This window comes from Echinops telfairi, unplaced genomic scaffold (assembly GCF_000313985.2).
Source record: "Echinops telfairi isolate 266 unplaced genomic scaffold, ASM31398v2 ScPeMD7_4;HRSCAF=17, whole genome shotgun sequence".
NCBI lineage: Eukaryota > Metazoa > Chordata > Mammalia > Afrosoricida > Tenrecidae > Echinops > Echinops telfairi.
Genome location: NW_022103900.1, coordinates 44,566,632 through 44,583,306, shown reverse-complemented (window position 1 = coordinate 44,583,306; position 16,675 = coordinate 44,566,632). Strand labels below are relative to the sequence as shown.

The window sequence follows — 16,675 nt, the reverse complement described above, 5'->3', positions numbered from 1 at the left end:
TTGTAGACGGGACCTATGGAGAACCCAGCTATCTTCAACCAGAACAAGGGCTGGGGTCAATTGTGGAACAAACCATCAATTGCTCCTATACAACTGCAAGAAGACAGCATGGATTATATCACACTGGAAAGGAATAAACAGGAACGTATCTAAGTAGCCATAATCTAATTATAATGAGGTTTTTAAAAGCAGAATATTTTCTCCAGTTAGTTCCCCCCAAAAGAGTAAGGAATTCAGAGCATGAAACAAGGGGGAGTTTAAACACAACAGTTCGACACTGAATAGAGTACATGGGCAGTGCCAAGGGATCCTTGTGGCTTTTAGCTGCCAAAAGTGGTAGCAGCTGGCAGTTGACAAACAAGCGTGGCCTCAGCAATCAAACTCAAAGAAAAGAAGTCCGCCAACAAGCCAAGTGAGCGTCAAAATGGACCGTCCCTCAGAAATCCGCAGCCTGATGAGCACCTTGACTTTGGCCTGTGAAACTTGAAACAGTGAAGCCATTGAACCTGTCTGGACTTCTGACCTATCGAACTTTGGGATAACTAATGCATGTTGTGATGACATGCTAAGTTTGTGATAATGTGTTGCATGACACTAGAAAGCGAATAAAAATCCTCCATAAGCCGCACAGCCATGTCTCGCCACTTCATGAGTTTTTAAATGCGTGCATTGGATGTGTGCCCATAGGAAAATATTTGATTGTGTTACTTTATTCAGATTAAATTTTCCCATAATCACGTGCATAAAGTTCATATATGTAGATATGCAAATCCCATCATATATATCTCTCAACATTATTTTTTGGTCTGAAAATTTCTTTATTTAGCACAAAAGTTGAGATAAAACATATACATCTGTACATGGGGTTCTCTCAACATTATTTATGCCACATATACACATTCATAAACACGTCCTTTCTCAATGGAGAGAAAAATAAAAGTCCTCCTCCAACTGTCACTGTCTTTCATCTGTAAGATGTTTCTGTTGTCATTTCTAACAAATACCACAGGCTTGCTCCACAGGAGCCATTGAATTAATATTGACGTCTGTGCATTGAAGAACCAAATCCATATCTAGGTCAACTAATGCAACAGGAAGCATAGTGAGTGTAACATAAAGTGAACTGGACATGTGTGAAAATAGTACAGCTACTAAAAGGCTACAACTTGACCTTGGGGATCTATTTCCTTTTTCTCATCTGCCTCTATGGGGAGAATGCATAGCAGGCGGGGAGGCGGGGAGGAGAGTTGTAGCTTAATTGGTTTAAAACCTCTGGCAAGTAACTTCCCATAAGGCTTATTTTTAGCACCTATAAAAGGTACTATGAACACCATCATAGGCAGGGGCACCATTAATACATAGAATTCCTTTATGCAAATTAAAGCATATCACCTATTCTTCAAGGTAACCTATTTCAATTCATAGGAAACACACTGTCGATAATATTTATGTCATGTGATGCTGCTCACAACCTGAACAATCCTACCTGACACTCATGCAGAGTTGTTTTCTTCAATACGTTGATCATTTTCTAACATAGGATGAGCAGCACTTCACTAGTACACAATATGAGAATAAGAGGCCTTTGTGTAGTTCCTTATGCATGTGTATGAATAAACTTCAGAATGCTGTTAAAATATGTATTAGAATAAATCATAATAAAATAATGTAAAAATATGTTGATTCAATATATATGGGATGGAAATAAAAATTCTCGGCAGAAAGTTGAATTGGAATTAACTGGTTCAAGACCCTGTCTTAAACGTATGCTAAATAATTTATCATTTTATATGCAGCAGGTTAGCACTTATGATCAACGGTTGTCCACTATTTAAATCAAAGTAACAAGTCAACTTTTGATACTAGAATCGTCTTATATGCACACGTTGTGAAGTAAAATCCTCAAAAGCCCTCCTAGGGAAGAGACCCTCTCTTTTTATGACCAAATCGCAGGTTATTTTAGTACCTAAATCAGGCATCACCATAGGATTCTGTATTCTAATAGTATAATACAGATTGAGACAAACGAATTTATAACAGAAGACACTTGCTGAGCAATGGTAAAGGACACAAATGTAGATAAAACAGTTGGTGTTGGAATCCCCCCATTGCTCCGTGAGAGAAAGTCAATGGCAGTTGGCTCCCATCAAAGGATTACAACTTGCATGAGATGAAGGTAACATACAGGAAAGGGAAGTTGGCAAAAAATTGATTCAGGGGAAGACACTGGAAGATAATCTACAGTTCAATATACACATCCTGCCGTAATAGTGATCTGTGAGTAGGTGGGTGGGTAGGTGGTTAGACAGGTAGGAAGTGTATAATGGATAGTGAGTGTATATATTCAATTGTGTAGTTTTGACAGAATATGCTAATAGATAGGTATTTGCATTTGTTGCATAGATGTCCTTGAAAATGGTGGAGTATACAGGGGCAAAGTTATTCAAACTTCTCAGATCAAATACCTTGAGGAAATAAGTCTTTGGGGCTAGGGACCCAGGACTGTAGTCTCAAGAAACATCAATACCCACTGGCATAACATAGTCCATAAAGGTAACATTCAATTTCAAGTGGGGTCTTAGAAGATCTTGAGCCATCATTTAAGGTGCAGCTATGGATTGTTTCCTTTCAGGAGGAAAGAAGAGTGATGCACAATTGAAGACACATGAAAAACAATTAATCTCATGGACTAATGAACCGGGGAAAATCCCATTTCCACAAACCTAAGACTGAAAGAACTAGATGGTGCCCTGCTTCCTCTACCAACTGATCAAATTAGAAGGTTCCAGGTAGGGTGAGAGAAGGGTGTGATTAAAACTCAAAACTGTAAAAGAATCCACGCTTGTTGGTCAGAGGGAGACAGGTGTAAACCCTATGGCGGTGACCCTTAGTGTTTCTTCAGCTCTGGACCTGAATTCCTCCTGGTGGCTCAGTTTTCAACCAAACATAAAGCGAGCAATAAAAGTAGTGAGGTATGCACTGTGAATACTTAGCCATCTGAGCTCAAAAAGAAAGTTCAGAAAAGTCAGGCAAGGGGGAGAAATAAAAAGAGGAAACATGAGAAAGGAGTGTGAAGAGTGATATGACATTGAGAGGATTTCAGGAAATGAGATGAAATGCAATGTTAATTGCATATAAATTGCTGAATGTAAAACTCAACTGTTCAAGGCCATTAAGACTCAGCCTTGAAATGGCTGCGAAGTCTCACAACCCAGGTGTCAGTATCTGCTGCTGTTTGCTTCTGCGGCTTGACATTGAGACTAAGAAAAAGAACAAGGACGTATGCGAGTTCTGGGAAATCAGGATGGTTAATTTTCTCAAGGATGCTTGGTTTGGAAATCCTTAGAGTTGTTGATGTGTATCCAATGTGCTTGCTTAGCAATGAGAAAACTATAACCCCGGGTTGTTTCTGCATGTATAAAAGGAAGATGTAGAATAAACTCGGGGCTTCAGTATTCACTGTTGCCCTCCCAATACTTTCTGTCTCTCTTTTTTTTCCCTTAATCCTCACTCCCCCTTTCAGGACGGTTCGACTCGTCGGCAGGCTCCAACACTCAACACAATGTATATGAATTGTTAAATGAGAAACTGAACACAATGTTTATGAAGTGTTGAATGTAAACCTGATAATCTGTTCTGTAAGCCTTCACCAAATTAATAATAAAAAGATCAACTTTACATTTAAAGAAAAAGGATTACAGTCCGTGAATGAGTCCTACTCTATCATATAGGATACCTAGGAATGAGAACCAACTTGAGGGCGCACAAAAAGGCAATATAGATTTATACTAATACGAATGCATTGACTCGTGAGCATAACATGCATAATAGCAATAAACCTATAAGTTTATACATTTCTCCAAAAAATAAGGAGCGATGGATCAAGTATATAAATTAGAATTTTTGTGCACTAGAAAGAGATAGTTTTACACTGAGAGCTAAAAATGTACTTCTAAATAAGTGTACTGGACCGCAGGGTGTATTGGTTGGCATTTTTTTTTAATTTGTTTGGTTTTTTGTTTTTAATTTTGAAGGAATTCATCATCCATTAATATTTGGAAAATATCCATCGGACGTTATGTACTAATCATTCATTTAAAATAAGTGTTTTCACTTAAGGAAGAATACCATCATTAAATAATATTTTAAACTAGTTTGTGCCACTACTGTAGACCTGGGCACTACCATTACAAATAGTGTTTTACAGCTTGTTCATAATTCTAGAGTAGTATAGTACTCTGATATTTAATCATGTTTCATTTAGCCTACAAAAAGAGGGAGTTTTCAATCAGCACATCATTCTTAGACAGTATGAAAATGTAATGTGTCTGTAATGGGATGGTTTGGATAAGACTACTAACCTAAAGGTTCATAGTTTCAGTCCCCCCAGAGGTGCCATAGGAGACAAGACTAGTGGTCTGCTCTCAGAAACTTTCTGAAGCATTTTTACTAAATAGCACATGGTGTTGCCAGGAGTCAGGTGAGCCTGAAGGTGACAGGAATGGTTCCTTGGTTGATAGTTGGAATTGAGAAAGGCGTTTTTCGCCCCTATCCTAATGCTAAAGGAGTCTTGGTGATGTCGTGGTTACACACTGGACTGTGATCCGCATAGTTGAGAGTTCAAAACCACCAGGAGCTCTGAGGGAAAAAGACTGGGCTTTCTATTCCCTTAAACAGTTACACTTGGAAAACCACAGGGGGGAGCTTTGAACCAGTATTGACTGGATAGCAGTGAGTTTGAGTTGGGGCTTGTTTGTTTTTGTTGTTGTTAACTCTACTCTAATTTTATTGCCATTAACTACTGGCCAAGCAACCCTCTGTCTATACCTCAGGTTTTTTCCTGGCTCCCCGTCTTCCTATCTTTCTCCCTATCTTTAGGTAGTCATACTATTTGACCTATCTTTCTCAAAAACTAATTACAAAGATCGAATACTATTTAATGATTCCAATATGAAACAGGAGCCCCGAGGGCACAGTGGTCAAGTGCTAGGTAGCTAGCCAAAAGGTCAGTGGCCCAAGCTGACCAGCCTTTCTGTAGGGAAAGGATAAGGCAGTTGGCTTCCATAAAGATTGACAGACTTGGAAACCCTAAGGGACAGTTCTACTTTCTCCTGTAGCAGGGTCGTGGTGAGTCAGAAACGACGTGAAGACCATGGATTTCTTTTTGGTTTAATGTAAACTAGTAAACTGTATTTCAATGGTTGTTATAGTAGTGTAGCTATAGGAGCTATTTCTACAAATTCTTTGTTATGAAAGATTGGAATTGTTAGGCTTATGGCTATATGTTGCTTTCTAAGACAAAAGCTTGGCATTAATAATTTCTCTTGGAAATTCTGTCAGAAGGGTTGCAAAGTGTTTGCTTGCTTGCTTTCTCCTTTGCTGCTGAATTCCAGGAAGGTTTGCGTGAGCTGGAGAGGTCTGCCTCCTTGTGACAGATCAGATTTCCACTGAATAATGTAGACAGGAACTTTTCTCCTAAGGCCTCGCTCTGTCCCCAGAAACACTATGAGCTGAATGGATATCTGCCTCCATTCTTTCAGGGATAAGCACCGCGCTTTCTAGAAAGAAGCGAATTGGATCCCTCCAACCCAAGGCCTACGTTTACCTATCTTCACATGAACTTCCTTTCCTGGTAACAGTTTTCCCAACCTGAAACAAATAATGAAAGCTAACAGTAAGCAGGTTTTAATCATTAAAAAATCTATCCAAAGTCAACCCTATTCCTTAAACTTGGAGATGGCTAACATACTAATTCATAAAATAGTGATACTCTTTGCTGTACTGAAAATTCCATAGGCATCAATTATGGTTTCATATTCTGCTTTGGGGCAGGGATCAAGAAGACACGGGAGAAGAGAAAGAGAAAGAGGAGGACATGGGCATTACAAATGCATTCTCAGAACACAACATCCCTTAGTGTTTCATTTAGTAAAATCTGTCCTTTTAGGAGCCCTTGAATGAAAGGCAAATTAAATTTATACTCTCACTGTAAAGAATAAAATGTCCTCCGGGAAGAAAGTGCTCACCCATGAAAGATAGGAAGTCTTCACCCCTAGCCCCAAATGCTTCCTTCGTGTGGAAAAATGATGGTGGGCCAAGGGGCCAAGCTGACTTTGCGCGCAGCCTTCAGTTTTATCCCTACAGAGCGCAGCACAACCATCTGCTTACAGTCCGCCCTCCTTTAAGCCAACCCCACTGTGGACCTGGGCAATGAGCTGTCTCTGGAATCCCCTCCTTTCACTCGAACGGAAGGACAGGGGGCTGCAACAATAGGCTCATGTTTAGCAATGGTTGTGATGATGCTATGGGGTAGGGCAGGGTTTCACTCTGTTGTACATAGGATGGCAATTAGTCAGAAATGACTCCAGTTTGCCAAGCAACCAGAGTAACAAGGGTATGCCCAATAAAAGCTTCCATTCCCTACATTTTCCCAGGCTGAGGGACATAGTAAATGTGTAACTATACCCTATGTTAATTATATAATGAATAATTCTACTAGAGAATACATGATTATATTCTATGTTACTGTAGTAACAAACTACTAGTTAAATTTAGCTAATATAAAATATTAACAATATATCAACACAAAAATAAATAGCATATATATGTAAATTATATATAATTAACTTATATTAATATCAAGTAAATACTATATAATGCTGAGATTATAATTATTAAATACCCAGATATTTTAATGCATTAACTAATCATATAAAGTTGATATCATATTCCATTGTTATATCATTAATTGCATTATATATGATAATTACATCATTACATCTTTATCATTAATGTCTTGACTAATCATCTATGAGAAATAATGATTACATATCTATGATGCATAATGAATTGTATAATTAGCATATATGCATGCTATTAGTCCCGTGGCCTGTGATTTCCGACCAGCAGACCAAAAAGCAAGGCCTTCGTGCGAGCAGGACAGGCTTTTTCCCAGTTCAAATGGTCTTCTCCTGTAGGCCCTGCTGTGCAGGCGGCCCTGAGCCCGGCCTTCCTGCATCTTGCTGAGGCCAATTTCCAGAGGCCTTTGAGCACCACTTGGTGCACCCTGAGGAGAAATGCCATTATCTGGCCCCAGGATCCGCCGCTCCTTCATATTAACCTTCCAACTGGGTTCTTACGTGGGGATTTTTTGTTTTGTTTTTTAATTGAAGGAAGGGTCAATGTTTTAGGCCTTTGCTAAGGTGAGGCACCTCAGATCACAGAGAGGAACTGAAGGAGACATAAAAAGTCCTCATGGGTCGCGTAGCCTCCCTCTTTAATACGTTGGATCATGTCAGTGTTTTCCCTCACAAAGGGCTTTGCTTTGTGGTTATGTCTTAGTTCATTGCAAAATGACCTCTAAATCACTAGTCCTTAGAAACAAGGACCATACTTCCATCCACTTTATTGTTTCATGGCCTGCTTTCAGTGCCCAATGATACTACATATTCAAAGGGCCGTATCTGTTTTCTAATAACCTCCCACCTGAATTCCATTTTATTGTTCTGACCTCTGTGAAAGATAGAAAGTTTAGAAGGAAATTCTAAAAGAAACTCAACTGTATATCCTAGGGGAAGGGTCACAAAATGGATAACAGAAGTTTATTAACATCCCACTCTCTGAGTAAACTTTAAAGGCTCACAGTTATGGAAATGGACAATTCATGCAGAGCCACATCTAACCCTAGTGACTTAGAGCCACTTTCATTGCTAATAAATGCATCTGTTCCTCATTCCCAGGAGACTTGTTATTTTTACTGCATTATTCAATTAGAACTGATTACTTCCGAAAGGAATACGGGACAACCCTGTTGTGATGGTCTTCCTTGTGTTTCAAAGGACACCATTGCTTTTTTCAGCGAGGTGCCCTGAGGGGGGCCTGTGAGGAGTTGGATCCTTTTTTACCTCTACAATTGACAAAAGAAAAAAAAGGGGGGATGAAGCAAGTTCTAATAAAAAATAAACTAATTCATTACAGCAGCCAGCTCGGAGGGGCTACTGAAGAAAGATGATGTCCACATAGAAATCACCGTCAGATCACGCTTGAGACATGAAGCTAACAGACTTTTACATGTACAGCGCCGGGTTTGAACCTTGACTTTCCAGCGCAGGCTCGTGGTCATCTCAGCATGCCCCCTAAAAGCAGAACCCCAATGTCCTCATCCCTCAAATGGAGACAATGACATACACTTTACAGGGCTTCAGTGCTGTTACAACAATATCATTCACTCCCAACATTATAGTAATGTTTTAAACGTGTACATTTTACCTCTCCTTTCCTAGTAAAGAAGATGCTGATTTGGGCAAAGTCCTCAGAGCCACCCGCCCCTCAGTTACCTCTGCCCTCACTGTCCTGACTTTGCGGTGTCGCCCAAGGAACCATTAAACACGGAGCCACTTGAAGTTATGCTGAGTTAAAGGGACTCCGAGCCCCGCCCTGTGAGAATGAAACCACTTTTCAATTAGGATTAGGGATGAGTGGTAAAGAGATCTCATGAGGGGATGGTTTAGGCCCTAAAGTTTAGGGTGCTCCACCAAAAGGCCTTTGATCCAGCGGCTGGACCGCAGGATGTACACTGGTCCAGAGAGGAACTGGAAACACAGGGAATCCAGGACAGATGATCCCTTCAGGACCAGTGGTGAGAGTGGAGATACCGGGAGGGTAGAGTGAGGGTGGGGTAGGAAGGGGGAACCGATTACAAGGATCTACATATAACCTCCTCCCTGGGGGACGGACAACAGAAAAGTGGATGAAGGGAGCCTTCGGACAGTGTATGATATGACAAAACAATAATAATTTATAAATTATGAAGGGTTCATGGGGGAGGGGGGAGCATGGATGGAGGGGGCGGGAAATGAGGAGCTGAAACTAATGGCTCAAGTGGAAAGCAAATGTTTTGAGGATGATGATGGCAACAAATGTACAAATGTGCTTGACACAATGGATTGTGATAAGAGTTGTCTGAGGCCCCAATAAAATGGTTTTTTTAAAAAGGCCTTCAAGTGAGGTGTTTCTTCATAAAAGTCACTCTCGGCTCTTTAGTGTGTGGGGAACTGTTATCACTTTCATTGTTCAGATGAAATGGCAGAGGCTCAAACATTCACATTAATTGCCCAAGAGCAAAGGTGTGCGTGAAGGAAGTGGCTTTGGGATCCGGCGGTTTGCCCTGGAGAAGCCGGGAGCACTCCCTGCCCAGAAAGTGCACAGCTGCCACGTCACCTATTATCTTCTTCCCTCTTGGGACTTTCAAGGCGAACTCCCTAGTTTTGTTTTGGAAAACAAGGATCCTTTTGAAAATGCTCACCACTCTGCTCTCTCCTCTTACTTAGTTCTTGCTAAGAAGATCTAAGTAGAACTATACGGAGTGTGTTTCTCAGAGAGGCAATTCTTTTTCTGATCAACAGAGAGGCTCTCTTTTATTTGCCTCTCCCTGCCTGCCATGGTGACACCGAGGGGACAGGGAAGGTGGGGTTATCACACAGTGACTACGAGATGGGCAGCTACGTGGGCAGGGTGGCAGGACAGGAAGGGACACACCTGGTGTCATCTTGGAGCTGCTTTATCAACCTTGAACTGTCCGACGTTTACAACTTTTTTTAAAATGAAGAAAACAAGCTCCTATTTTTTGAAGCGCTACTTTGAAGCTTTTGTTTCAGGTGGTGAAATACTGGGACAACCCTAACCAATACAGAGGCTTTTTAAAAAATACCTGAACATCAAAACATTTGCAGATGACCCTGTGCTGTCTCCACCGTGAATCGTTCTCAGGTGCACACACCTCAGCTTACGTGTCCACCTGTGAGTGAGACCACACTGTGTGCCGTCACCACACCTGGGCATGGGCCAAATTCCATCACTACACACTGAGGATGATTTAGCAGTGGCATTGAACGTGCGCTGGCTAATGAGAGCCTGGGAGCCAAATGTGTTGGCAGCGTATTTTTGTACTTACTGTAAACTGAGAAGCACGCCCCACCCCCTCCCAGTAAATTGTTGTGATTAACAAACAACCTAAACACACCTATAAAAATAGAGAAGAGCGAACACCAGAGATCATATGGGACTGCCACGCTGAAAATACTAATAGACCCATTCGGAGGAAGAGAAAACATGCAATGATGTGCAAATCACTCCAAAAGCGCTGCAGGGTCTCCTCAGGTAATTTTCATTCTGCTTTGTTGGCCAATGAGTCAATATATCCAGTAACAGAAGACTTTTCTAAATGATCCTCTCGAGGGGTAGAGTCGAACCAAAGAGGAGGAACAGCATAGCTAAGACTTCCCGACATGCAACGGGAAATCGAATGTTCAGTGCAATAATCTCAGATGACTGCAAAATATCCATCAAATCAAGCTAATCTTTGAGGTTAAAAAAAAAGTGTCTTTTTCAACAGACAACCCTATAGGGGATTACACTTAGACTGCCTCAGAATGAACGTGTTTTTTAAAGAGACTTCCCTGATGGAAGTGATATCAAGCGTTCATTCGATGGAGAAACATCTCCATTTCACTTTAACTGATCAAACTCGCCACACTAGACGAAGAATACTGGATTGAAGGCACTGAGAAGAAAAGTGATGAATTCTGCAATTTCCTACTCTCATTACCTCGAAGGATGCAAAGATAGTATTTTTCTAAAATACTTGTCAGTATGTTAGATACAAGAAAACTTATTTCAAATCATGTGCAGACATAGATTTTCATTTTTAATATGGGGCAATTGGCACTTCTATCCAATGCTAAGCACATATTTATTACATTTCTCCAACTGTATATTTAAGTATCATCCCAACATTAAATCAGTCTAGCAGTAAATCAAACTCAAGTAACAGTCTAGTGCATGTATTGCTTTTGGCAGTGAAAGCTAACCACTGTTTCTTGGAGATTAGAATATAACTTAGAGCTTGGTGATTAAACAATCACAGAAGAGGTGGAAAATTAACTTCTCATCTTTTCAACTGTCAAATTTCATTTAGATTCCATAATCTCTTGTTTTCAAAACCACTTTATTGGGACTTAATACCGATACCATACCATTCCATAGATTGGTCACTTCAAGCCTTATTGTAAAATTACTTCCAAAGTTTCAATTTTTTTTTCCTTCTTGAACTCCTTGCTCTCACACAACCACCACCACAGTACACCCCCCACCCCAGAAACCCTTGTTCTGCATGCTGTCACCACAGGTTCATCAAAACACATAACAAAAATTCTTGATGTGCATTCATGGTTTAGAGAGTTTCAGGCACTCTTTTTTTCACAAATAAAGCTTTCTACATCCCTAGCAGGATCCACTCATTTTCTGTTAGAATTTTGACACTTCAAGCCTTCTCAATGACATAATAAAATTCTATACTAGATTTATCGTCCTAGCATTTTTAAAGTTAAATAGACGCGGAAAAAAATTATTGACTCAGCTGTTCACATCTAATACTTTGTAGTTACAACAGATTTTGTCTTCCAATCAAAGATAAAATACTTTAGTTCATACTCTGAGCACAGAAATGCCCTTGCTAAGAATCAGTCATTAAGGGTTTCAATTTATAGTAGTTATCTTTTATGTTTGATGTATGTATCCATGTAATTATAAAATTATGCTATTATTTCATGTAGATCCATTATGAGTCCGTAAGAATAGCATACAATAACGCATTACAATGCACTGTGATTAGAGAAAATGGTAATTGTGAACATCTGGATTGTGAAATTTAAATTTGAAAAAGTCTGATATTATTTATAAAGCTTTTTTTTCCCAATGCCCACTCGGATTTCCATTAGGCCTGACTGAAGCCATTGATTTAAAACAGGCTAATTAAATGTAAATGCAAATATGTTGCCTGGATTAAACAGTCATGTAGAAAAATGATCATTTCTGTATCCTAGTTATTTGGCCATTTTGAAGAGAGAATTGTTCTTGTTTTGCCATTAAGTATATTCAACAATCTTGAAGTTTGAAAGGCCAAGAGGGTAACTATCTTAAAATGTGAAGCCATATATTTTTAATGAGGAGGGAAAAAATTGAAGCTTTAAAACTGGTAAAATAACTTAAGCAGGAATGAGTTTTATCTTACAAACTAAGTCAACTAAGAAACTGTATCTATTTCTAATTAATTCACTGGTTCTTCTTTTTTTTTAATCAATGTATTGAGGCTCATACAATTCATCACAATACATAGATCAATTGTGTAAAGCACATCTATACATTTGTTGCCCTCATTATTCCCCAAATTCGCTTTCCTCTTGGGTTCCCGGAATCAGCTCATTTTCCTTTTTTCCCCTCCCCCTCCCTTCCTCCTCCCCTCTCCCCTATGCACCCTTGATAATTTATGAATTATTATTGTATCTTATATTACACTGCCCAGCGTCTCCCTTCACCCACCCCTCTGCTGCCCGTCCCCCAGAGAGGAGGTTATACGTAGCTCCCTGTGATCAATTCCCCCTTTCTACACCCCCCTTCCTCCTTGTTTCACCACTGTCACCCCTGGTCCTGAGAGGCTCATCTGTCCTAGATTCCCTGTGTTTCCAATTCCCATCTGTATCGCTGTGCATCCTCTGGTCTAACCAGGTTTGCAAGGCAGAATTGGGGTCCTGGTAGTTGGAGGGATCACCGGTTATTCTTAATCTTAGGCCTCAGCCTGTGTGTAACCGTACGTGCAAGATTTGAGGGACCCAGTGCTTTCCCTCCACCCTGGGCCTACCTTCCAGATGGGGGAGATAGTAAAACTACTTCACAACCGCTGTGGTAGGGGTGGCCAACACTCAGAGTAAATCGTCAACTGGGGTAAATGGTTCACTGATGGGGTACCTACTGCTGTGCGCCGAATGTGCGCCAGTCATGATGCCATAGACATCGAGCAGTCAGAGATGGGTGAAATACTGATGACTGATCCCTCTGTCCTAGCCGGGCTCCGTTGTTGCTCTACCGTAGCCCCGTCTTCACCACCAAAGCTCTTTGGTCTGGCATCCCCTCCTCTGTTGCACACACTACGGATCTTTGTCTTGAGCACAAAAAGAACATCATTTCCACCCCCAATTTCTTCACCAGCTTAAAGGGAACCCCTGCCTAAAATGCCATTTGTCTACTTTCTTCTTGCTGCCAAGCTCACTGTTGCTCCCCCTGAAACTTGACCTTTACCAGCAGATAGATTCCACAAATCTATCCCGTTTCTGTCATATTTGTGATCAAACATTTGGAGGGGACAACAGCGCAGAATGTATATCATCACCAGTCACATACAAGAATGTGACATTTCACTGCCTAACTAAGTTCTAGTAGGCTTAATGAGGAGATAACTCAGAGCTCACACTTGAATAAGGGAAAAATAAATATTAAAAAGTTAATATATCAAAATCGTATGCTACTACATTTATATATACATATATGATATTGATTAATACATGCAATATATCTAATTCGTGTTTACACATTTATTAGTTTGGGTCTTTTTACATTATTATAAATTCTGTACCCATATGCACAATATTGAGGGGTTTTTTCTTCCTTTTCCTATTTCAAACAGTTTTATTGAGACTTAACCCACATACATGCAGCTTCCTCATGTCGGTACACGAGGATATTCTTAGTATATTCAGAATGGTACAACAAGCATGGTACTCTAATTTCAGAAATTGTCCCTCACCCTCTCTCATTCTCTCCAATTCCCTCTCACCCAGTCCCCAGAACCCACTTGTCAAACATTTGTTTATACATTTTGTTAACCTGACCACTTCATCAACCAATGTGGAGATTGTTATCCCTGGCTTCTTTTGCTGGAGGTAGTGTTTTCAGTTTACCAATGCTAGAGGACGTAGGAGCGCTTGGCTCTTCTTTGCTGCTAAACACAGATCTACCACGTTCAATTTAGTCAATGGAGGATTTTTTTTCACCTTCCCCACCCCCTCTCTCTTATCACGCCTAGAACCTTGTCCATTTCATAGGCGGTGCAGTAAATGTCTGAGAATTAAATTAGTGAAAATAAGAACCACAAAAGTCAGTTTATTCCTTTAGAAGAAGTGAGTCTCTTTAAGGTATGGGGAAGGGGGGCAAATAATGCAAATATGTAAGCACATGTTGATAGACTATAAAAAAGACTAGCATTTTAAGGATATATATCACCAACTGCTTTCTAAAGGCAATGTTTTTATTAGTATTTATATTGATCCTTTTCCTTCAATACTTGCAAACAAATAGATTATAAGGGAAAGTATAACAGTTAACTATTATATCCACACTTTCAAGTAGTTAGGATGATGGATTTTTTTCTTCCCTTTGACCTGGTTTTGTGGGAATGATATTAATAGGCTGGCATACATCATTGCATAAGAAGAAAAGAATTCTGGTGGAAGTGTTAAAATATAATATCAGCATTAAGGTCCAGGGGACTGAATAGTGCATATTTTTAAGTGTAACAGATTTATCTGTGGCCATTGTTAATAATTATCATTTTGTCACTGTCTTTTTACATGTGGGCCAGCCATCTGCTCGACTCTAAATCAGCTACAGAAGTCTGACTACAATTAGGACTTATGGCAGTTAGAGCTTATGTCAGCTTGAATGTTTATGAAAGTGTAGGGGTGGAATCTAATGTGTCAATCTGGTCACAGACTGATGCTCTCTCTTCATTGATTGGCTTCTTGCAAGTGGGGAAGTTAGGATCCTCCCTCTCTCTCTTTGTGACATCATCTTCCTACGTACGGGGACTCTGTCTGTACCCTGCCATTGTCCCACTGATTGGAGTCAGCTGCCATCTTCCAGCTTCCTGGTTCACCATTCCGCATCACTGGCATGCAGAGACTTTAATGAGAAGAAGGCCTGATGGACTAGCATCGGATTTATGGACTTGAGTTAGACTGGGCTGAGATGCCTTCTTGAGATATGATTCCTTCTGGATATAAGGCTCTTTCCTATACATAGAGTGTCACTGGATCTGTTTTGCTAGACAATCTTGCCTAAGGTGCTTCTGGATCTGATTCTATCAAGGGAAAAGCCCAAACTCATGTGGAAAGTTAGATAATATGCTTTTCTTTCAATTTTAAAAGAAAACATGCTTAATTATGGATGTAATACATTAAGACATTGATACAAGTAAACTGATATAAAAAATTTGATTTCCTTTTGTTCCTCTTATATGTTCTTTCTGCCTCAAAATTTATCAAGTCAAGTATTAGGAAGGGTCTTATTCTCTTTTAATGTTGCCTTCTAAAAGGCTGTCATTCTCTTTCACTTGACAATTGCTAAACCCACGGGTAAAGTGGCAGTTTAGGCAGTCTTGCACATTTTGCCCCTCAGGAGTTAATCCACACTATTAAACTCTATTTCTTTGTTCTTTTTCACGTACTCACTTCAGAGGAGCAGTTAATGAATTAATGGTTTCAAGTTTCTCAGGCTATTTGGGAAAAAGAGGAAGAAGCAACCAGAAGAGGCATCCGTGCAAACAGCTGACACCTTGTTTTACAGGGAGAGTACATTTGAAGAGCATGAAAACCTTTCTACTCACACATCTCTAAAGACTCATCTGAATCATCAGGGCAGTCGGGGTCGCCATCACACAGCCAGCTCTGGGAGACACAAGTCACGCGATCGTGGCAAAGAAATTCACCGGGAGCACACAGTTGCTGATCTGAAAACAAAAATGTTTCAAAAACCATGTGAGTGATCTGAACAGGAATAAAAGGTCTGCCCAAAAACAAGGTGTCTGACAGCAATACATAAAAGGTACATGAATCCAAAGCACATTCTCTACTCAGTAGCAAAGCCAAAGTAATTATTACATTTATTGATTGATTTATTTCATTTGTCTCTCCACTCAAATACACACTTTTGATAGACTTTGTTGTAGGTTCATAGAACATACTCTGGAAAGAGTGAAGAATTCTGTTTGTGTTTATGACTAGAGGCGTTGTCACATGACATAAGCACAACTGAGCAGAGGTTTTGAAAGTTGTTGATCCAAAGCGGAGACTCTTGAGAATACAAATGTAAGTTTTCCCTTGTTCAAGAGCCATACAAAGTCAAAAATAATGGTCAAATATTGTGGTTATAACCTCATCTCTGAATATTTAAATCCTAACCATCGACCAGAGGAAAATTAAATCCTAATACTAGGACTTTAAATCTCTGTATCAGTTGGATATCCATTACCGTACTATTTCCCTCCTCCTTTCCCCACAATCTCCCATGTGGCAGCTTCTGCTACAGAAAGACCACAGTACTAGTAAACGTCTATAAAGCCATTTCTAATTCCAGATTGCATTCCCAAAGTCCACGCTACTTTCCTACCATCCTGTCAGAGGAGTTGGGATCTGTAGCTTTCCTTCAAGTCCTAGTTGCTTGTAGGCTATTTGCAATCACTTACTTTTACCCTAGGGACACATTTAATAAAATTCTTCGCTGATTCTAAAACAAAATTTATTTCTTATATCTCAAGATACCTGAAATCAAGATGTGTCTTAAAACCTCTGAATGTGAAGGAGTTTTAGGAAATATTCATCCATTTGATTTCATTTATATTTTATGGATAGTCAAGAGTGATTTATGATAAAAAGAAATCTATCATTAAATTGATATGTGAGTTCATTATGCATCAAATAAAATTCTAAGTGATACAAAAGCTATTGCTTATTCAGTAGTACTTCTAGAGAAATATACAAAATAGTGCTGCACCTTGTACTTAATG

General features: G+C 39.8%; 1 protein-coding gene across 1 annotated transcript in view; it reads right to left on the bottom strand.

Moving 5' to 3' along the window:
• The window catches only part of LRP1B (LDL receptor related protein 1B), a 1,686,774-nt gene extending 1,670,637 nt beyond the window's left edge, over window positions 1-16,137 (bottom strand). The window contains exons 1-2 of the mRNA XM_045298375.1: window positions 16,071-16,137; window positions 15,497-15,619 (exon numbers count right to left, since the gene is read on the bottom strand). Of these exons, the coding sequence (XP_045154310.1) occupies window positions 15,497-15,619; window positions 16,071-16,137 (190 nt within the window). The remainder of the gene's footprint in view (window positions 1-15,496; window positions 15,620-16,070) is intronic.
• Window positions 16,138-16,675: the final 538 nt, after the last annotated feature.